The sequence below is a fragment of the Lissotriton helveticus genome, chromosome 9 (genome assembly GCF_964261635.1).
Source record: "Lissotriton helveticus chromosome 9, aLisHel1.1, whole genome shotgun sequence".
Classification (NCBI taxonomy): Eukaryota; Metazoa; Chordata; class Amphibia; order Caudata; family Salamandridae; genus Lissotriton; species Lissotriton helveticus.
In genome coordinates this window covers 126,774,439-126,798,643 of record NC_136070.1, presented here as the reverse complement: position 1 = coordinate 126,798,643, position 24,205 = coordinate 126,774,439, and the positions used below count along the sequence as shown (strand labels likewise).

Here is a 24,205-nt window from a genome sequence, read left to right as displayed (position 1 = left end):
ACTGGCCTCCTGCCAGCAACTTCTTTCTTCAGGCTCCTGGTTCTTCAACGAGGGTTTCCGACGCAACTTCAACCCTATGCAGCCGCAGCCCCTGGGCTCGGTAAACTGAGTACTCCGGTGCTCCAGCATAGTCCAACACCCTAAGTGTTCGGATCCACTCCCGTTTTTGACCCACCTAGTCGGGTTCGCCCGAGAACAGTAACTTTGCAACTACTAAGCGTCCATAGACTTGTTCCCGCATTACGCGTGAGAGTTCCCACTCTGCACACGGCGTCCCTAGGCCTCCTACTTCTAATCCAAGGGTTCAGTATTGTAGGCCTAGCGTTTCTACAGTCTAGAAAAGTATTACTTACCTGCTAGCAAGTTCGCATTCCACTTCTTGTGTATATGGTTTTTCGTGCCCCTAGGGCATTTGTGTAAATTGTGCGACTTAAAGTATTTTCTTAAGAGTTTTGTTATGTGCTTAGCTCCCTGACTCCTAAAGAGTTCAGGGTAGTCTTGTTATCAATAAATACCTGTTTATTTTCATAACAACTTGTGTGGTGTCCTTTCACTTGGTGTTCAAGGGGTAATGTGATGGTAAAACAGCTGGCTTAACACGCCCTCTAGAGTTTAGCCTTAGACTGCTCGTATCCATGCTACTAGGATAGCTGGTCTATAAGGTTGACTTACAACCAATCATCAATAAGGGTTGTTTGGACTGATACATAGTGATCACTAGAATAGTGAGCACTGCATATCAGGCCAACTTCTCACACCATGCCCTGTTCTTTCCAAGAAGCAAGAGTTCAGTAATGGCTTCCGATTGGTTGTAGGGCTGCCAAGCTCAAATATACAAACCATGTAAATATTATGGATTGCCTGTTATTCTCTAGGAAACAAGCTGCACCTTCCATGGCTGGCTGCGATTGAACTGCCCAACAGATACAATATGCATGCTCTTTGAAATCATTAATTCCTTCCAAATGTTTAGTGCAGGGTTTCAATTTGAGTATCCAGTTGCATGTGAGAACCAGAGGATACTTAGCCCTCCTCTTCAGGTCATTGACCCACAACAGAACAAGAGACTATATATACTCACCTGGAAATCGAATCGCCTTGAGACTAAGAGAGACTGAAAAACACAGCTGTTGCCTTTTTGGCTAAGTTTTCCTCAATCTTGCAAGATCTCTTATTCTGCAAATATTACTTCCTTTTTGTGTATATGCAGCGTCCTTTCGTTGATAGTACCCTTCGTGTGGTTTGCAAATAGCTTTTCTATATGTTGAAAATGCACTACCTATGTCTGTGTAGTCAAGCAAGCTAACGCAACTGCCAGTGTAGGCTGTACAAAGGGTACAGCCTGTGGCCGTGGCCATTTGCCCAGTATTTTCATGCCCCATATGTAGGTTACAAGCAGAGAACGACCCGTCGCAGAGTATGGCAATTGCGTTGCTATTTTATGTGGAAAATAGATTGCAAAGCCATTTTCACCCCCTGCAATTGTGTCCGGATTCACACTACTTTTACAAACCTTATATAGACTTGTTTATTGAACTGAACATTCATAATCGTCAAAATACGTTTATTTCGGAGGAAAACCCCCATAAAACACTCATAAAAAGTACAGTTTATTACAGCTTAAACTTAATATTCAAATACTATTGAAAACGGCTGAAAACAAGTATAGAAATAAAACTAAATATTTACAGAATAAACAGTCTCTTCATTAATGTCTAAGCTGAGAATACAAATTTGCTCGTTCCAAAAATTACCATTTCTGCTATTGTCAAATCTAAGGATTCTTAAAGCTGCTTTATCACTTCTAGTACCAGAGTTTAGGCCTAGTGGCTGAAACCACTTGTATCTGAGACTACAGAAAACAAGACAAAAGAGCACCACATGTTCGATAGTTTCAAGTCTGGGTTCCATAAAATCAGGTGTGAGCGACATTTGGAATAGGGGGCCATTTTGATAAAAAGGCTTGTATGAATAAGGTGCTGACCCTCAACGTAATTTAAAGACTCTTTGCTAAAGGGGGTTTAATCTCGTCAAGGTAAGGCTCAAAATTTTGAATAAGTCTGTGAGCAAAGAATTGATCAGTGAGGTTCTTGCTCTGTGCTGACTGGTGCCACTGGTCTGGAATACTGCTTCAGAACTCCGCCCAGGCCTATTGCTAAGCCATGTCCACTCGGAACTGGAAAACTAGCAACGCCAGACTAATGTCGGCCTTGTTGAATCTTATTATTAAGGTACTTCTGAAGTCCTATGGTACAGTCAGTACATGACCAACGTCTGACGCATCTTTTTTTCATACAGCGCTTTAGTGAGAAAAACCAAAATTGGCAAAAAGTCATAGGTCTGACTTTAAGGTCCTAATGCGTATAATCACACCCACAAACTGTCCTTATCTCTATAAAGTCTGCCACTTATTTTTTGTGCCCTGTTATTACCTTTGAAGTCTGCCGTGCCATGCATCAGGTTAGAGCGGGCTGGGTTGCCTGCGTTATCACAGTAATGCCAGGTGTATTGACTTTATAAGTGCTTGGTTTGTTTGTGCAGAATTCTTAATAGCAAAAGGTAGTGCTCTGATTCATTACAACTCATCGCCCGTGTTATGAGCTGCTAGTACACCTAGCCCCAGAAATGAAGTTGTCTCACACCACTTCTTTAGGAAGAATTTGGGATTTGACATAAGCACCAGTGAACACTGCTCTACTATTAATTTGTGACCATGACCAGCCCATTCAGGAGCCCTAAGCCTGCCGCTCATGTAGCAGTGATGAGTGGGTGGCATGGTTAAAGGTGGTGGCAGTGGTGTTCAATTGTAGTAGCAATCTGAATGGGTATTGGGTGCCTGTAGTGACTGCCCAGCGTATGCGTGCTTAAGAGGTGCTTATTTATTTTTTCGTTAGGATAAAACACAATTTTTGAAGGCAAAGTATTTGTGGTTTTGGGACTTAACAAAATATCTTAAGGCCTAGCCTTAGCAAGTAGAAAGAAAGAAATGCCCAGTTGTAGACTTCTAAACTTGCAGACATTAGCCACACCTAGTCACTAGAAGGACTTGCTCGTAGAGAGACCTGTTCAACTTATTTTGTGTGTGTCTGTGTCTGATTTGGTTTGGTTAGAGCAATTCTTATTTTTTTGCTATCATGACTCACCCAATGTGTCTTTTCCAGGTCTGGGGTTTAACATCGTCGGCGGAACTAACCAGCAGTTCATTAACAACGACGACGGCATCTTTGTCAGCAGAATAAAAGAAGGTGGAGCAGCTGCTTTGGATGGGCGGCTCCAGGAGGGAGACAAAATTCTTATGGTGAGAAGGATTCGTGATGGTGGATTCCACCGCCACGCATTTACAGATCCACTTTTCATCAGTGGGATCAAGTGTCACTGATGCAGTTACAGCTCCAATAAACACTTAGCAATGCACTGAAAGATACTTTGTCCTCATTAGAAGCATTGTGATCGCATGTAACTTCTTATGGAACTAGGAAATAGACTCTGGAAAGGTTACACTGTGTGTTAGAGCAGTAGTCTTCGTTTGTGGGTCTGCTCCACAATGAGTCTTGAGTCTTTTTTTTGACAAATCTTTGTTCATTAGTCTTTAAAAAGATTTTAATACAGAAATGCAAAAAATGGGAAACCAATGTACTGTCAATAAACATTAGCTCGCCTAATATTTACAGCAAAAGTAATGGTTTTTTTTTGCAAACAGCTGTCTAAATCGCCGACCCCTACTTAAACATTCTGTAGAAGATCAGCTACAGTTTTCTTCTAATGTTGGCTTCCTGCTTGTGAATATTTTTTTTAGTTTAGGATGTTGCACCTTGTTGCAGTTGTCATTGCTGTAATCTCTGGAACGTGGTGTAAAATCACATTTTAAAATTTTTTATATGAATGAAGTTACCCTCCACTGTAGCATTTGATGGGATGGCAATGGCACTCTTCTATCCGAACTTTGTTATATAAATGGAAGGAAGCAGAGCCTGTCATGGCACTCCTACTTGAACCCTGGGGCATAATGAGGGACAAGGAAATATTTATATTTATTTAATATTTATGGATTTCTGCTTACTTTGGCTCTGCCACCGTAGAACTCTGTGGAGGAGGAGTGTATAATATATTGCATCATGTGGTTTACCAAGACTCTCGTGTGGTTATTGCACAAAATTTTGAACTTGCATGTTTCTTGGAGAAGTAAACAGCTAGAGAAATCTTGGAAATGGAACTTAGAAAGTCAGGAGCCGATCTTCTATGTTCACTGTCATGTGCTTGGTGTCTGCAAAGGAACCTTGAAATCATCTTGGAGATTGAAATTGATTTTTACAGTAACGGAGCTAGAGTCTACAATGGTAAAGTCTTCTGTTAGGCACTTGACCGGCACATCTGCAGTAGAAGTAAGCAGCATCGGAGACCATGGTTTAGGGTTTGGTTTCTAGGTTGATGGGGTCATGTCACAGGCTGAGCAGAAGTGTGCTTCCTGACCTATCTTGTGCTTCATGAAGGTCTTCTTCAGGAAAGAGGAACAGTGTACCAGAGGGTCACTCCTTCGATGTAGAGAGTACTGCTACCAGATCTTTTGAGCCTACACAGGCTGCGGGTTACGTAAGTGAACTAAGCAAAGGGTCTTGAATTCTGATCTTTCTATGATTGGTAGCTAGTGGTTCATCCTGAGAACTGTCCTGGTGCCGTCAGTATGACTGTGCATTTTCTTCAAAGGAGCCAGTTGCCAGGTTGCTGAAATAGTCCCCTTTAGAAAACCCTATTATGAAAATCAGTGCAAATATTTCATTGGATAAATAGAATTAATTTGTTTGTCGTAGTCTCAAGTGACTGCTTTACTTGAGTGGTGAAAGAGAGTAGAGAATTGTTCACTAGGTCATTCAGTAGAACCTTACTTATGTGGCTGTTCAGGCGCAAACCTTTTTTTTGTGATTCATTGAACTGAGTTTCCTGCATACCAATTTCCACCTGATGATCTCCTTCCAGTTTGAGGTAGATCTGTGTGTTGTCTGCATATACACGGTACACAATAGCTGTTATCTTGGCTGCCCACTGTTTTACTAGTGGTACAATGTAAACATTAAGGAAACCTGGCGAAAAGGCCATGACACATGGGCTATAGGAACCCTGTTTAGCTTGGTGGCTGTGGTTTTCAATACCTTTGTTCACATTCCACTCATTCCAGTATGCGATTCTTGGCAGTGGATCCAGACTTTGGTGTGAAAGTTGTCAAAGGCTAGAGCAAAATCCAGTAGTATCAGGCCATTGCATGCTTGTCCTTTGTTCTGGATGGTGTGTGGTTGTTCCTTGATGTTCAATAGAGTCAATATGGTCCATTGGGTGGGGAAAGAAGCCTGATCGGGTCTCGTCAGTCTGTGACATGCTGGAGGTGGGTCTGTTACTCAGAATCTCAGGGTCTTAAGTTTGTTTTTCACGCAAGTAGAAATTTTAGTTTGCTGAGGATTTCCTTGGTAGGCAGCAATTTGTTAATGATGTTGGTGATGTTTGCCACAAACTTACAAGACTAGGTTAAGGACCTTTGTGTTGTATTTGTCAGCTGGCGTGGCATGTTTCTCGAACTATCCCAGGATCATTTTGATAACTGACTCTTGTGCAGGAGAAAACTCTTAGTAGATTTAAATTACTGTGTGTGCATGTGCAGTGCTTGCTATAAGGCTATATTATTTGTTCTAAAAGAATAGAGTTGTTTCAGAGGTCTTTGGATGCAGTTGCCATTGATGGAAAGGTATTGTAGACCAAGAACTCTTCTTTGATGGTGTTCTCAGCTACGCTGGTCTCAGACTGAAAATGGTTTTCCTTTGCTGTGTGCTAATTAGCAGCTGGAGTGCATTCTAGACCAGTCATTGTGATCTGTTCTAGTATGCTTGACTTCTATGCACTTAAGTTTTAGTTTTCATCATTGAACCTGCTATTTTCTTAATTGTTACTTTTATCTGGGTTTGAAGATTTTGATGATTGGGCAACTGGTCGAGAAAGTGAGACTTCTTTCCAGGTCAAGGTTTTCTTTAGTGGTAGCAGTAATAGGAAGTTTGTGAAAGTGTCTTGTTCTCTTCCAGGGGATACTCATTAATAGTCATAAGCACTGAATAATCTTCGACACATGAGCGGGAACCCGGAACATATATATATTTACACATATATATATATTTTATTATAACAATAGTACATTGTACTAAACAAATTATACACATATATATGTATAAACCAATAAAATGCAGCCCAACATAACCCATAGGCTAATAAAGCCATAATTACATATTTTGTGCAGTATGAAAATAAACTATATAAACAATGCAATAAAAAGGCATGAGCCTCAAAAGCATTCCATAATCAGCAAAAAAACTTTTATTTTCATCAAAGAATTTGTAATAAAAGGCAATTAGCCTAAGAAGGCTGCATACAGAAAAACTATCTGTGTACAGAAAATCAGACTGACACCTCGCCGTTAAGGCCTCAGAGAATCTGAACACTTTGCCTTTAAGGCCTCCAGGGGAACTCTGTTCCCATCATGCACCACAGGTGACAGTTAGGTTAGTTCTTTTTTCCGGCATGTTCTGTGAGGAACCTGGAACTTGAGCTCGGCTGAATTTGACTGTTTTTCAGTCCGAATTTCTTTTTTTCCTGTCTTTTTTGACAGTATTGGCTATTGGTGGTGTTTTTCTATCTTTTCTGACTAAATCTTTAGAAAAATTTTAGTCAGTTATGCCACCTTTATTCTATAAATGTCCTTCCTGTGGGAAGAAGATGTCCAAAACAGATCCTCATTCTGTTTGTGTGGTTTGTCTACCTTCCACACATGATGTGGAAAAATGTTACCATTGCCTCAAGCTTTCTAGCAGAACTTTGAAAGAGAGAGAAAAGGTTTGGCTTTTGGGGCTTATGGAGAGAGAAGGACGTCGTGAAAAGGGGGCAAAGAGTGTTTTGTCATCTGGAAGGTCCCCTTCTCATTCAAAACGTCGAAGATCTGCTTCTCCTGAAGGTAAAAGCAAGAAAAAACGACATCAGGAAGCGTCGACGTCGAAGAAAGTAAGTGCGACGTCGAAATCAAGATCACCGTCGACATCGAGACCAGAGAAACCTGCATCGACGTCGAAGACATCGCCGGCGAAGACATCGCCAGCGAGGAAGCGTATCGACGTCGAGACATCTGGTGTCGATTGCTGTGAGGACGACGTTGAGAGCAAGGCGTTCGACGTCGAAAGAGAGAGTGCGGTCGTCGTCGAGAGGAAGAGTGAGATCGACGTCGAGAGAAAGTTCAGATCGACGTCGAGAGACGAAGGTACGACGTAGAGACCTGAAAAGAAACGACAATCCAGATCGCCGTCGAGACATGGTTCGACGTCGAGGCATGCCACGGGCTCGAGGCTTGAGATGGTCCAGTCGGCATCGAGAAAATGTCAGACGTCGAGGCAGTCGACGTCGAGGTCTCCGCTGCTTGTCTCATGGTCGACGTCGAGGCATTCTAGATCAGCCTCTCTGACCTCTCATATGTTTTTTTCGAGGTCGGAATCAGCGTCGAGGGTGTTGGATGACCCTCCAAGGTCTGCTTCACACGACCTGCAGTCAAGGGCATCGGTGAACAGATCTCCAGTCGTCGGAGCCTCTTCACACCAAGATTCTTCAGTGGTGGCTCATTCTGACTCGATGTCAAGGAAGTCCGCGTCAGGAGAAAGACAGTTGGTCCCCAGAGAGGTGCAGGCTCCAGCTTCTGGGTCTCCACATTCAATTAGGAGTGCTTCATCATCTGCTTCTTCTTCTTCATTGGGAATGCAAATTGTGCAGGTTTCCCCGGAATGATCGCCTCTTATGGGACTCTATGGCGAGGTTTGCAGACAAACTTCCAAAGGAAGATCAGAAAGATTTCCTGGAGATTGTTGAAGAAGGTGGTTTGGTGGCAAATCAAAGTATAAGTGCGGCTGCGGATTCGGCTGATCTGGCAGCAAACGGTTATGCCCACGGTGAATGCTCCAGAAGATCGGCTTGGCTGCGTCTCACGGGTCTTAAGCCGGATGCCCAAAGAAAGATAGTTAATCTACCCTTCAACGGGTCGACATTATTTGGATCTCATGCGGATGATGAGATTACCAAGATGAAGTCGGAGCTGGACACTCTGAAGGCAGTGGGCCTGGAGAAGAAGAAAGACTTCCGTCGGCGTAATTTTCGTCCTTACGACAAGAGGTCGTTCCAGCAACGTGGGCAATCGTCAAACTGGTCTTCGCAAAATCAAGGCCAGAACCAACAGAGGTCTCAATTTCAACAGCGCAGACCTGGGCGAGGCAGGGGAGGAAACAGACAACAGTCCTCAGCAGCAAGACAGCCTCAGAAGCAATGAGAAGAGACTTCCTCCGCAGCCATTGTCCATTCCGGTAGGAGGAAGCATTGCGTCATACTTGGACGAGTGGAGAAGATTAACAAAGGACAGGTGGGTCATTGGCATTATCCAAAATGGCTACCTCCTAAAATTCAAGAAACCTCCTCCCATTGTCAATCCAAAGGTAACTTTTCATCACAATCTAAAGCTTTTGCAAAAAGAAGCAAACCTCCTTCTGTGCAAGAAAACAATAGAGAAAGTCCCTCGTCCACAGCGAAACCAAGGTCCGTACTCCCGTTTTTTCCTGGTGAAAAGAAAGGTCTGCAAGCAGAATTCAGGCCCATACTGGATCTGAGACTGTTGAACAGGTTAATTCGAAAGGAAAAGTTTCGAATGTTAGCGCTCCATCAAATATTCCCTCAGTTACATCAAGGGGACTGGATGTGTTCCATCGACCTGCAGGATGCATATTTTCATGTTCCAATCTCCAGAAGGCATCGCAGATTTCTCAGGTTTCAAGTGTCTGTTCATCACTACCAGTATGCAGTACTTCCATTCGGGCTAAAGTCAGCTCCCCGAACGTTTTCCAAGTGTATGGCGGTGGTTGCTGCCTTCCTTCGGAAGCAGAGAATTTTCATTTATCCTTACTTGGACGACTGGCTCCTAAAGAGTTCGTCCCCATCTCTGTTGGAAGATCATCTGTCCATATGTCTTCATCTCATGCACAAGTTGGGTCTCCAGGTCAATTTCAAGAAATCAATTATGAACCCTACTCAGCGGATCCACTACCTGGGAGCTCTTCTGGACACAGAAAGAGAAAACGTGTGTCCTTCGGAGGAGAGGTGGTTATCAATCAGGTCAAGGTGTCAACTGCTTCGTCAATCCACTTATCTGACAGTTTGTCAAGTATCTTCTCTTCTGGGATCCATGGCATCGTGCATCTTCATATTTCCAAACGCAAGGTTGCACATGCGTCCTCTACAACAGTGTCTAGAGGATCAGTGGAGTCAGAGGACGGGATGTTGGGAGGACAGAGTTCTTCTTCATCAGTCCGCCAAGGATTCCATCAGGTGGTGGATGAAGAGATCACACTTGATGAGAGGTGTTCCGTTTCATCAAGACCCTCCGGTGCAGACTCTGATCACGGACGCTTCACTCCAGGGTTGGGGTACTCAAATGGGCCCTCTGCAAGTACAAGGGCTATGGTCCGACTCAGAGAAGGGCTATCACATCAACCTGCTGCAGCTTCGGGATGTTCATCTAGCCCTCAAGTCCCTGTTTCCATCATTCCAGTCTCGGTCCCTCCTGGTGCAAACAGACAATACAACGACAATGTATTATTTAAACAATCAGGGGGGTACCCGGTCCAGGATTCTGTCCATAGAAGCCCAGACCATCTGGAATTGGTTACTGGCAAGAGACTTGTCGATAACAGCTGTACATCTGCCGGGAGCTCTCAACTCGCAGGCGGATTTCCTAAGCAGAGACTTCGTCAAGGCTCACGATTGGGTTCTCAACAAGGAAGTCACAAACAGTATTTTTCAGGCATGGGGAACACCAGATATCGATCTGTTCGCAGACGCGGAAAACGCAAAATGCCCCGTCTTCGCGTCCAGGTTTCCCCAGGACGGGTCTCAAGGGAATGCCCTTTTGATAGACTGGTGTCAGAACTTACTGTACGCTTTTCCACCGACCCCGTTGTTACCAACAATAATCAACAGGATGTACAGAACCGACTCAGGATGATTCTGATTGCCCCAGAGTGACCACGCCAATGGTGGTTTCCAGATCTCCTTCAGTTGTCGGAAGTACCACACAGGAGATTGCCGTGTCGCCCGGATCTTTTGTCCCAGCAGAAGGGGAGAGTGTTCCACCCCAATCTGTCCCTCCTGCGCCTGGCAGCATGGCTCCTGAAGTCATCCAGTATGGACACTTGCAGTTGAATCCTGACTGTATGCACATCCTTAAGGAGGCGAAACAGCCTTTTACAAGGAAATCCTATGGATTTAAGTGGAAACGATTTTACCTGTGGTGTGAGAGTAATGGGTTTGATCCTATCCATGGTCAGGAACAGGTGAGTTTGCCCTACCTCTTACATTTAGCAAGATCTGGTCTTCAATTTAATTCTATTAAAGTCCATCTTGCTGCGATCACAGCCTACAGAAAATCACCTACTCGGGCCTCCTTTTTAGGTCTCGCCTGTCGATGCGCATGCGCATCGAGCTTGCGAGCCTATTGCGGCTTATACAAGCTTTAACTAAGAAGCAAGGAATCGTGGCGATTCCTTGCAGTGCCCGTGACTTTTAAGCTCAATGCGCATGTGCATTGAGCTTAAAAGCGCGTGCACAGCCGCCCGCATTCCTCCGACACCTTTGAAGTGAAGCTTAGCTTCACTTCAAAGGCCCGGCTTCTTCACACCCACATGCCGCTCTGCCCCGCTCAGCCCCCTCCCCTGAGTCATCCTGCCTGCCCAGACTTCTCCTCCCCCCTAATTACATCCCGCTTTCACTTGTTTGTATTTACATCATGTTGATTTATGTGCAACATAAGTTTTATCACATTACTCGAGGCTTCGTGACGCTAAATGCGCTGACCAGCATTGCAATATTAGACCTTTCTTTTCTTTTTAGCTCCGGCCGACATATGCTGCGTGTTTTTTACAGCTACTTTACACGGCAGGGATGCACCTTCTTGTCGATGGCCCTCGGTCTGCCAACAGTTTGCCTCTTGCTTTGTTCGTACCGCACAAGTGGAAGGTTCAGTCTGATGAGTTTTTGCCCACTTGGCACAGCCACGAGTACAGTCTTTCTTATCGACGGCGCCACCATTTACAACTCATCAATAGCGCCTCAAGCTGCTCACTCTCCTTCTCCCCCACCCCCCACCCCATCCGACTTGTTTTTCTTTTAACTGTACCCCAACCGAAACGGACTCAGAAGGATGAAAGGCTTTTGCATGCGACTACCCAACTCATGCGAGCACCCCCCCAGTTCTTCCTGCGCCCCGCCGATTACCACCCCCCCCCCCCCCCCGCATTCCTTCACTTCCATTGAACCACGCAGCCCGGGACACAATCCCCCTGCACCCATCCCCCTTTAGCCTCCTCCCGAGCCATGCGATCCTCCCCACGTCCCTCACTCATCCAAATTTGAACCCAACCCCGCTTACTGAAACTTCAGCTTCTCTCCCCACTCTCCACCACAAGCCCCCGCTAGCACATCGATCACGGGGGTGAAATATTCAGTTCACACTATTTATTTTGCTGATTTCTTCGTTTTCTTAGGTGCAAACCGCGTGCGCATTATAAACACTTTTTATTTGTCCTCTCTTTTGTGTGTTCTGTTACATTATATCTTTCCTTCCACTGTTATCTCCCTCGACTTACATGCGAAGCAAGCGCCCGTCACAAACAGGCTGTCTAGTCTCTCTTTAGTTTGCTGGCGCCATTCAATTCACACTATTTGTTTTTCTGCCATCTCCTTCTACTTACATGCAAAGCGAGTGCGTACTTCAAACACTTTGTATGGCCTCTGTTTAGTCTGCTGTCTACATTAAAATCACACTTGAATTTTAGGTTACCTTCATTTGCTAGTATACACATCGGGCGTGTATTACAAACAGTTGTATATTATATGTAGCTTTTGCAAGCACAAGTGATGTTGTTTACCTATATCTTAATGTCGATTAGAGCTGCTTATCATTAAAATATATAAAACCATTGATAGTATAAGGCATTTATTTTTTATATTTTTCTATGAATCGTCATGTGTAATATAAAACAAACTGATGTGTATAAACACATGCGCTCAGTGTTACAGTAGCGGACCATATTAATGCGATCTTCCTTGGTCTAATTTTTGCTGAGGTGGTTAAATAGGGTACTCTGTGGCAAAGGACCTTTGTTTTATATATCTTCCGCTTTTATTGTATCAGCATGGGGTCTGGCTTGTTAAAAGAACCATAACAAGAGCTGAGCCATACAAAGATGTTGCGCGTAAATCGGGGAACACTTGTCATGTAAACATACGAGAAAGATCATTCAAAATTAAAAAAGTTATTTATTTTTTAGCATTAGAATTTTATTTTGATGGACATTTATTGAAAGAAATTGTTTCAAATATGAAGCCTTCAAGAAAACCCCTGTACTCTAAAAACATTGCCACGCAACGCCACTCACCCACGCAACGCCACTCACCCACGCAACGCCACTCACCCACGCAACGCCACTCACCCACGCAACGCCACTCACCCACGCAACGCCACTCACCCACGCAACGCCACTCACCCACGCAACGCCACTCACCCACGCAACGCCACTCACCCACGCAACGCCACTCACCCACGCAACGCCACTCAGCCACGCAACGCCACTCAGCCACGCAACGCCACTCAGCCACGCAACGCCACTCAGCCACGCAACGCCACTCAGCCACGCAACGCCACTCAGCCACGCAACGCCACTCAGCCACGCAACGCCACTCAGCCACGCAACGCCACTCAGCCACGCAACGCCACTCAGCCACGCAACGCCACTCAGCCACGCAACGCCACTCAGCCACGCAACGCCACTCAGCCACGCAACGCCACTCATCCATTTGCAAAACGAAAAATGTCAAACTCTTCTATTGCGAGACCTATTGCATTTTCAATGCTTGTTTAGGATGCCTGTAGTAAAGGATTTTCTGGAAGGTTTGAGAAAGGTGTATCCGCCAGTCAGGTCTCCTTCTCCACCGTGGGAGCTTAATGTGGTGTTAACTAAGTTAATTGGTGCTCCTTTTGAACCTATACATAAGTCTTCCTTGCAACACTTAACTTGGAAAGTAGCGTTCCTGGTGGCTATTACTTTTGCTCGTAGAGTGAGCGAGATTCAGGCTCTGTGTTGCAAAGAACCGTTTACTGTGTTTCATTCTAATAGAGTGGTACTCAGGACGCATCCTGCTTTTCTGCCCAAGGTAGTGTCAGATTTTCATATTAATCAAGCTATAACCTTGCCTACCTTTTTTCCAAATCCTACTGGTCTTGCTGAAAGGGCTCTTCACTCCTTAGATCTGAAGAGAGTCCTTAAGTTTTATTTGGATAGAACAAAGACTTTGAGACAATCAGACCGTTTGTTCATTAACTATGGTCCTATTAATACAGGCTCTGTAGCATCTAAGAGGTCCATTGCTAGATGGATTGTTTCTTGTATCCTTCTAACTTATCAGTTGTCAAATAGGTCTTTGTCAGGAAGACCAAAGGCACATTCTACAAGAGGGAAAGCTTCTACCATAGCTCTCCTGTTTCTATGGCAGAAATGTGTATGGCAGCTACTTGCCGTTCAGTGCATACTTTTACTCTCCATTATTGCCTTGATTCAGACACACAGGCAGATGCACAAGTTGGGCAAGCATCTCTTAGAAATGTATTTGCTAATTCTAGCTGAGATCTGTGTATTACAGCTGTTGTTATTATTTTCTCTGTTTGCCCGCGTTTTGTGGGTAGGAGCTTGCTACTCTATTCAGTGCTTATGACTATTAATGAGTATCCCCTGGGGGGCGTGGCTTGGACGGCGGTGGTAATGGCCGCCTAACCCTATCCCTGCCTGCGTAGGAGAGCGACTTCTTCGCCCTAGGAGAGAATCTTCGAGCCACCGATCTACTGGGCACTGGATTCTAGCTCCTGACATCATGCAGCACACTCGGTGACAAGATCCGAGTTGAAATCAGCAGATTAGTGCCCCTTTCAGCACCCTTGCCTCTGCGCCGGCCAGCGCCTGGTCAATTACGTGGGGATCCCGAGATCTGCTCCCCTTGCACTGCCCTTTCACAGCGGTCGTCACCTACCTGCCAATGAAGCCTCTGAGGTGAGCCGCCCGTGTTTCAGTGCATCGCAAGTGCCCGGCCGCACACAGAAACAGTTTTGGAAACTTAGATCGGCTCCAGCGTTCCCTCGCCGTAATGCCTGTCCCCAAAATGGCGGCCCGCCTTCTTGTCTGTGCGCGATAACGGCGCCCTGGGGGCTTCTACCAGCGCAGATCTACTTCCCCGGCCCCACTGCTCTAGTGCCACTCTGAAATGCGCTTACAACCCTGCATCCTTGAAACAGAAGCTGTCCCTGTGCGCCCCTTCGACATACGGCGACCGGACCTCCCAGGGGGACTTGCCTGACCCCAAAATGGCGGCGGAAAAAACTCATTTTTAGCGCGAAAAGCGCTATTCGTAGCTTGAGGGCGCCATCCATGCCCAGAGACACCGGGAAAGCCCTAACACAGCCACCAGGGTCGTCAATGTTGATCCCAATGCCACTCGGATCACAGAATTCAACAGAAGGATCACTAATAAGCCCATACTTTCTGTAATCGCCTTCTTGTGTGCCCTTCACCTCTCCGCCCAGCCACTACTCCGCCACCACAAGATTACCAGAGGGGGTTCCTGAGGTCAAGTGGCAACGCCTCGACCGGCACCATCACCACTTCTGCAGAGTTACGGAGAGTTAGAAGAGCCCCTAGCCCGCAACCACACTGCTCTCTCAGGTACCACGTGGCACTTCAAACATACCAGACACATCTCACCTCTGATATATCACTCAGGTCAGTGATTAAACACTTCCGCGGCCTTGGCCCAACCATCTTCTTGAACCTAACTCTTAAGCCAAACTGGATAATTCCCGCCTCATCGCTAGCCCGCTACGAAAAACCAACAAAATGGCGGAAGGGATTGATAAGAAGAACACCAAGAAAGTGAAACCGGAATCGTCCGTATCTGACTCGCCCATCAAGGCAAAAGCAGATCTTAATAGTACCCTGGATATGATCCTAAAAAAGCTAGCGGAGGTACATGATCTCTCAAAATCGACGAAAACCAACACGGACACTAGGCAGCTTGAACTTACTGCGATAAGGGCAGACATGAACTCGGTCCACAAGAGCTTAGACGAATCAGAGCAAAGGATAAGCGATGTTGAAGACAAATCCAACCTCTCGGCCAAAAATATCTCCCAGCTTCAAAGATCGACCGACTCCCTCAGACGCCCGAATGCGGAATTGGAAGACAGAAATAGGAGGGGTAACATACGCATCTTTGGAGTTCCTGAGAATACGGAGAAGGATGCTGAATCCTGCGTAGCCTTCCTGGAAGCTTGGATTCCCTCAGTGACGGGCATCTCATTTACCCATGAATTCGAGCTTGACCGAGCTCACAGAGTCCCAACTTTCATCCCTCATGGATACAAAGGCCCGCGTCCGCTGATCTGTAAACCACTGCTATTCCAGCACTCTGAAGCTATCCTACAATTCGCCAGACGTAATCACTCCGTCACCTGGGGAGGCCACAAAATCACCTTCACTCAGGACTACTCGAAGGACACGATGGAAGTCAGAAAAGGCTTCCTAGCCCTAAGGGAAAAACTGAGGTCAAAAGGTTTACAGTTCTCCTTTGCAGGTCTGGCGAAATTCAAAATCATCATCAATGGCAAACCTCGCTTCTTCTTCAACCCTAATGATCTAGCGATGTTTCTGGAAGATTCACCTACGCAGGCAATGGACTCATCTGTCTTCACATCTAATAAAAGGAAGACGGAGGGCCATGAATCTGATCAATCGAGCTCTGGTCATGGCTGAGCTGTCCTCTGACTCTCTGTGACCTACAGTAATTTTGTACATGCCCTTTTTCTCTATACTGCCTGCATATGCCGACATATGCCAGCTTACATTCCTACCAGCTGTAAGTCCGTGCTTATGCTCGTGCTAATTTACGTTCGTGCTAATTTAGCTGGTTTCCAGTCCCCAAGTTGACCCTCGCCAACAGGTAGGCCCTTCTTTTACCTACTTTTGGGCCCATCGTCATGTCACTAGACTATTCGCACTGATACTTGGAGAAACTGAAAGACCTATGGTCCAAAGACTTGCCTACTGACACTATGGTTATTTGTTATCTGTAATGGTTTTATGATACTAATCTTTTAGTCTAGCCTAAGATATACACTGCTACGAAAATACGTAATACTAGTTAGTTTTTCATGAGTCATGTTTTTACATTTTGACTCTGTTATCTTTGTTCTGAAACGTAATGGCCACACCAGTATCCCCTGCGTAGTCATCATGATCTACTGTATTTCCTATTGTTATATAGCCCGGTATAGTATTAAAACTGGTAGCCCTGACCATTTCCTGCATTTACAGTCACTTTCTCTAATGGCTTGGGATAACCTAGTTATACCCTGTTAGTAAATACTAGCTAGTTATAAGATCTCTCCTGTTATGATGTCATTTTTGACTCATCCTACGTTGTGCTTGGACGGTAGTGCCGTCGCTGCTCCTATGTTCTAGTTTTGGGGGGGATGGGAGGGGGGAGGGTTGGGGTATTGTGGGTGCGGGTAAAGGGTATGGGAGGGGGAGGAGGGGGGGAAACTTTTGGAATGTTTCAGTATGCCTTATGTACTCTTGTTTTGCCTTTTGTGTTATCTTTACATGCTCAACAGTACAGTTATCTAACAAACAGAAATACTACCGGCTGATTGTTTGCCACACATTCTTCCAGCCCTTTTCTGACATATTCAGAACATACCGCCGAGCTAGGCCAGTTCTAGATCCAGAAACCACCCATAGAGTAACTCTCACGACAGTAGCTTTATTAATCCACAGGCGATACCCAGCAGCTTCATGACCCACACCAAATCTATATCGGAAGGCCTTAACATTGTCTCCCTAAACGTCAAAGGGCTCAATCACCCGGTTAAAAGGAGGAAGGTCTTAGAATATCTAGCCAAAACCAAGGGTGATATTTTCCTACTCCAGGAAACCAAATTATCCAACGAAGACGCTGAATTTATCAACCAATACTGGATTTCACACACCCTATGCTCCTCAGCTATACACAAAAAAAGAGGGGTCATTACACTTATTGCAAAGAATTCCAATATCTCCGTTGTATCACATACTCAAGATACTGATGGTAGGTTAGTCATGGCTCACCTCCTGAAGAACGATGATCACATCCATGTCCTGAATATTTATGGCCCAAATGGAGACGATCCGATCTTTTGGGACTCCATCTCCCCCATACTCTAAACAGTACCCCAAGACGAATTGCTTGTGGTTGGGGGGATTTCAATCTGCCTCTTGACCCGGTAATAGACCGCCAGTCTCATTGTACCTACCACCCCACACGCTCACATGATAGTTTGAAACGCCTCTGCTCAAAATTTGACCTACAAGACTCCTGGCGACTACAGCACCCAGATGGCCGTGATTACACGTTCTACTCGACTCCCCATAACTCCTACTCCAGGATCGATTATATCCTCATCAATATTCCCTTCACTCACCTTATTGAAGAAACCAACATTGCCCCCAAACTCGTATCAGACCACTCCAGCATCCAAGCTAAACTAGTAGGCTCCAGATCTATTCTTCCCCCAAAGAGATGGCGCTTCAATGACGACATTTTCACAAAGCCAGAAAACAAGAAAAAAATTGAACCGGCCATAAGAGACTACCTTGAATTAAACGATACTCCGGGCTCAGGCATAGCGTATGTCTGGGACGCACTTAAAGCCACTATAAGAGGGGTGATTATTGGTATTAGAGCGCAAACCAACAAGGTACTGAATCTAGAACTTGTTACTTCAGAAAGGGACATTAAGATCCTGGAATTATCCCATGCGGCGGACCTCCATAATACTTTAATTCTGAATGACCTCACTAAAAAGAAATACGAATACAACGCGATCCTAAGCAGAAGAGCGGGGGTGTGGGTTAATAAATTAAAATCCTTGAGGCTGTGGGAAGGCAACAAAGCAGGGAAACTATTAGCATCCTATCTAAAACATAAAAATAGACAATTCAACATTGCCTCAATCAAGGATCAAAACAATACTATCCAAACTAAACATAACCACATCCTACACACCTTCAAGTCCTTTTACGAGGATCTGTACAAGAATAAATTAGACTTTGATCCTCATGCATGCCCTACATACCTGAACTCCCTAGGCCTCCCAAAACTCAACGACGCGGATAACCTGAAACTGAATTCCCCGTTTTCCTTACAAGAAGTCTCAGACTCCATTAAAACCCTCAAACGCAATAAAGCACCAGGCCCCGACTGCTTCTCTGCCAGTTTCTATAAGGAACTTGGGCCCGCATTAAGCCCAACCCTTCTAAAATTGTTCCAGTCCTCTCCCTCAAAAAAAGGAGTAACGAAATCAATGAGTGAGGCCACCATTATTATCATACCCAAAGAAGGGAAGGATCCGCTACTAACAAAAAATTATAGACCGATATCCTTGATAAACCTGGACTGCAAGATCTACGCTAAAGTCCTCGCGTCTAGACTGGACTTGATCTTACCTAAATTAATTAGTACATCACAGGTTGGGTTCCTAAAGCATCGCATGTCTAATGACAAGACGAGACTTCTCTGCCATGTTATAGAAAAGGCCAAGGCGTTTGATGCCCCCTCCGTGGCGATTACCTTCGACGCGGAGAAGGCATTCTACAGAGTATCTTGGCTCTTCCTTAAACATTGTATGTCCACCTTCAACTTGGGTAACACCTTTATAGATATGGTCATGGCTATGTATCTCTCCCCATCCGCTCGCATTGCCATAAATGGCTCATTGTCCGATCCCTTTGGCCTGGAACAGGGGACCAGACAGAGTTGTCCCCTCTCCCCATCAATCTTCTTCCTGGCAATGGAGCCTCTCATCGCCAGCATTAAAAAGAACGACAACATCAAGGGCGTAAGCTTTGGGGATACTTGTGTTAAACTAGCCGCATATGGGGATGATATCCTGATAGTGACTGAATCTCCGGAGCCTTCCATCACCGCCTTGATGTCAACCATTGAACTATGCTCCACCCATTCAGGGTATAAACTTAATCGGGAGAAATCGGTGGTCAAACCTCTAAACATCCTAGCCACTAAAGACACGTTGGGGAACTCTGGTCTCTTTTGGCAATCAGGGTTTATAAAGTACCTGGGGATAGAGTTTGGGGACTCCCTTATGGAAACCCTTCTACAAAATGAGAAGACCACCCAAAATAAAATAAAAAAACAACTGGATGGATGGTCCCCTCACTTCATCACGTGGTGGGGTAGAATAGAAACCATCAAAATGATGATATCCCCCTGGTAAACTACCTTATTTTAATGCTTCCACTAACACTCACCCAAGACTTCTTCCATAAATTGGACCAATCTATAGCCAACTTCCTGTGGAAAGGGAAAAAAGCGAGAATCAGCATTAAAAAATTACGATTGGACAAATCTTTAGGAGGGGTCAACCTACTGAACTTTAGACACTATGAGAACGCTTTCCTAGCGAAACAAGGTGCCCACTGGCTAGCCCCGCGGTAAACTACACCCCAGTTTGGCTGGAAGTCGAACAAGCGATCCTAAATGGAATCACTCCGGCTGCGGCCCTCTCACGCAATTTAAATGAACTAGCCCACTCGAAATCGATCTTTCGCAACACGAAAACGGCTCTTCTTAAAATCGATACATTTCTAGATCATAGCATATGCCACTCAGGTTGGGAATCTTTATGGAACAATCGATACATACTGCACAAAGGCAAACATCTGCATAATTCTCAGTGGGTTAAGAAAGGTATCTTCTTCCCGCACCAAATATTCGAGGGGTCATACTCTATCCCGTTCAGAGTCTTGCAAACTACCTATGGCCTGGCGCCTCTAGAGTTTTATACCTTCCTAAATATAAAAGCCGCACTCTCTAAGGCAAAACTCTCCCTAATACCACCCTCCCTCCCATCTTACCTCAGTAGATTAAACAGACTTGGACATTAAGTATCACATCTTTACAAACTTATTCGCCCCCAACATACCAATCTCACCGCTCCACTCACTCAGTTTTGGTCTGAAATGTCATCTAGACCAATTTCAGAGGAGGACTGGGCCAACACCTGGGAATCTTGCATGCGACATAAAATTAGCCCGACTTTATCCCAGACCAAATATTGGTTCCTCCACAAAACCTTCTGGACTCCTGCGCGTCTTTATGCCCATAACATCAGCCAAGACGCCTTCTGCTGGAACTGTAAACGGGCGGAGGGCGACCTCGCACACGTTATTCTACATTGCGACTGTGCTACCCAATTCTGGGACAAGATATTCGACTTCATCAGGAAAATTTTCCCCATCTCCCCGTCCAGAGAACTTCCTTACCTAGCTTTTGGTTTCACCCTAGAGCCCTCCCTCCACGCCAACGACAGGGCGTTACTTGGACTCATGCTCACTGCAGCTGTTAAAATTGTCCTAAGTAATTGGAAGGATTCTAGCAAGGCTACCTTTGCTTGCTGGCTTAACTGGATAATTAACCTCAGGGGAGCGGATAACATAGCTCTCCAACAATCACCATGGCGCCCCCCCATGAGAAAGATGTGGTCTACCCTTGACAGTTATTTTACCACCCATAAACACCTTAGACATTATCTCCCCCCCCCCTCCGTTCCACTTGACGCCATCACAATCCAACAGTGTGGAGCTAATCTGTTACTTCGGTTCACCCTGAATTCCTGAGCCCCACCTACATATCTTTGGTGCTCTAATTTACATGAAACTGCCCGGACACACCGCCTGCGGAAGTATGTATTATCGTGTAACCTATTGTGTATTGCTTTTTACCCCTTTTCGCTTTATTGTACTGTACTGTTCATCTGTATTAATGTGTGTTTTTAAGTCTGTATTTTTTGTATTTATTTAATACTGAAACACCCAACAAAAACCTATTTGAATTGAAAAAAAAATTAGTATCCCCTGGACGAGAAGGATTAGTTACTTACCTGTAATCCTAGTTCTCTACCAGGGGTATACTCATTAAAGTCATAAGCACCCTCCCGCCTCCCCGGGCGAGCAGTAGCTTTATGGTTTTTTGAATATAGTAATATTGTGTTTCTAGATGCAGATTACTGCTAAGTTTACTGTACCATACAAAAGGACTGACCTAACTGTCACCTGTGGTGCATGATGGGAACAGAGTTCCCCTGGAGGCCTTAAAGGCAAAGTGTTCAGATTCTCTGAGGCCTTAAAGGCGAGGTGTCAGTCTGATTTTCTGTACACAGATAGTTTTTCTGTATGCAGCCTTCTTAGGCTAATTGCCTTTTATTACAAATTCTTTGATGAATATAAAAGGTTTTTTGCTGATTATGGAATGCTTTTGAGGTCATGCCTTTTTATTGCATTGTTTTTATAGTTTATTTTTATACTGCAGAAAATATGTAATTATGGCTTTATTAGCCTATGGGTTATGTTGGGCTGCCTTTTATTGGTTTATACATATATATGTGTATACTTTGTTTAGTACTATGTACTATTGTTATATATATTTACACATATATATATATTTTATTATATGTTCCGGGTTCCCGCTTGTTGGACCTGGCCCTTTTGGCAGGTTCACCCCGAGACTTTTTTTTTGTGCTTTTTCCTAACCTGTTTCTGGAACCTGGTGTTGGTGATTTTAGGCCTCTGCGCACTTATTCACTGTGGTACAGTATAAAGTGCGTGAGCTCTCTGTGTATGTGTGGTGAGTGACCTGCCCTCCCATAGGAATGAATGGGGAATATGTATGCCCATGGTAGTTCCTGATGTGTGGGGAGTGCAGGGTCGAGTTTGATATGTGCGAACTTGTGAGATTGAATGCTGCGTAATGGTGTATGCGGCATGATTGTGTCTAGTCTAGAAGCGCCACTTTTAGAAGTTGGCATATTTGTGTAATTTGTGCCTGGCGTGTGATTGGCTGGTGAGCCTGGCCCAGGAGTGCCTGGGCCTGCTTGTGGATTGACTGTCTGGTTTGAGTGTGACAGGGGCTGCAGAGCCCCAGGAGGTTGTGGATGAAAGGCAGCATCTGCTGCCAGGGAAGTGGGAGGAGATAGACCCTGATAGTGAAGGGCTGTGCCTGCCTGCCACAATGCTGGCTCCACCCCCCCCCCGCTGGGCGACTGTCACCTCTGTCCCTGATACTGAAGGGACTTCCCTATAACCAGTCCTAGCTGGTTCTCACACTGCCTACACAAAGACTTCAAAGACTTTTCACTGTATAAGAAGGGGCTGTGTCCCCTTCCAAGTGGTTCTTGTTTTTGGACTTGAATCCTACCAGGGGCGTGCTGCTGCTTGGGCTCAGGGGAATCCCTGGGCCCTGCCCAGCCCCTGGACACCTGATGGACTTTCCTGGACTCCTGGGGGACCCCCTGCCCTGCTTGGGCTGATGGGGGGGTCTTGGCTTTGCCCCCCTGGGAATCCCTGGGACCTTTGCAGCATGGAGAGGCTGCATTTTCCTGCAGGGAGCGCTTGATTTGTTTTTCTAGCGCCTGGAAGCGCTGGGCTTCCCCCTGAGCGCCTGGGAGCGCTCTGCCTGTTTTCTAGCGCTTTGGAGCGCTTTATTTCCCCCAAGCGCTTCAGAGTGCTTTATTTGTTGTCCTAGCGCTGGGGAGCGCTTTTGTGCACAGCCGGTGCATTGGCCCGCATTTTGCGTGGGGAGCGGCGCGGGAGCCCACTCCGCTTTGTTGCCGACTTTCATGCCCCTCCATCGAGTGCCCACCTCGACTCATATCGATATTTGAAACCGGAGCCCACCCGGCATTGCCCTGTGTATCACCGCCGCGGCCCCGAGGCCGAGTCTCCCCGAAAAAGCAGCTGCCGGCATTTTGTAAAGACCGCGCTGGGATTGGCCCAGCCGGCCGAGCCTCCCGCCACGTCGGAGGGGGAGGAGGAGGCGAAGGAAGTCAGGCGATGCTTTGCCTGGCGGCGGGCGGGACTTCCGGTTTTGCGAGAGGAGTCTCGCGCCCGCCGCCGGCATCAGAGGAGGAAGAATGATGGCGGCCGGTCTGCAGGGCTCCCGTGAGCGGAGGGAGCCCTGCAGCGAGAGGAGCGGCATGCGGAGAAGAGCGGAGGGGGCGTGAGGCGCATTGCCCTGCCTGCCCCCACCGCGAGCACAGAAGAGCCCCGCTGCCCAGAGAGCCGGTGAGTGTGTGCCGAAGGAGGGGGGAGCTTCGGGGCACATTGCCGGTGCCCGCCCCTCCCCTCCGGTGTGCGGCGCATGTGGAGGCCGTTCCCGAGTCCACAAGGGACTCCCACGAGAAGTGCAATTCTCTGTTAGAGCCGCAAAGGCTCTGGGGGGCATTTCTTGAGAGCCCACGAGGGGCTCAGGGCCCAGATTGTGTTTAGAGCCACGGAGGCTCTAGGGGGCAGTTGTAATTACGAGCCCAGCGAGGCTCGAGGGGCCATTATTTGCAGAGCCTGAGGGCTCCAACGGCCATATCTAGTTTAAGAGCCTGTGTGGCTCCAACGTTTGGGGCATGTGATGCCCAGAGCCTGTGTGGCTCCAGCGTTTGGCCATTTTTAGTTAGAGGGGGCGCCGGGGCACATTGCCGGTGCCCGCCCCCTCCTGCCTGCGAGGAAGTTGTTCAGAGCCTGTGTGGCTACAACAGTGGCGCAGTTTGCGCCGAAGGGTCAGTGAGGACCCTGTCGCAGTTTTGTTAACTCTCAGCTGCCCAGCAATTAGTGGGCAGCTGCACAGTTTAGGCCCTGACATTTGAGACACAGGGCGTTCTAGCCCCAACAAGGCCAGTTGGCCTAGGGACTGCCACAGGTGGTGGCTTATGTAAGTTTTGCGCAATGTGGTTACCTGCTATGTTTAGGATGGTAATTGTCTACTGTGTGTTTTTGCGCTATTGAGTTGGGTTGGGGCACCTCTGAATGTTTTTAATGCATCATGTGTCTTCCTTGATTTTACACCTCTGAATGTTTTTATGCATCATGTGTCTTTCTTCCCCTGCGCTGCACCTCTGAATGTTTTAGGCATCATGTGTCTTCTTGCGCTGTACCTTGGAAAGTATTTTATTGCATCATGTGCTTTGTTCTGAACACCGCTGAATGTGTAGGTTTAT

The 24,205-nt window shown here is 46.2% G+C and overlaps 1 protein-coding gene across 1 annotated transcript in view; it reads left to right on the top strand.

Annotated features, from left to right (window-relative positions):
- Positions 1-24,205, top strand: part of SYNJ2BP (synaptojanin 2 binding protein) — a 111,687-nt gene that overhangs the window by 33,573 nt on the left and 53,909 nt on the right. Inside the window, exon 2 of the mRNA XM_078659612.1 lies at positions 3,162-3,298. Coding sequence (XP_078515738.1) covers positions 3,162-3,298 — 137 coding nt within the window. The remainder of the gene's footprint in view (positions 1-3,161; positions 3,299-24,205) is intronic.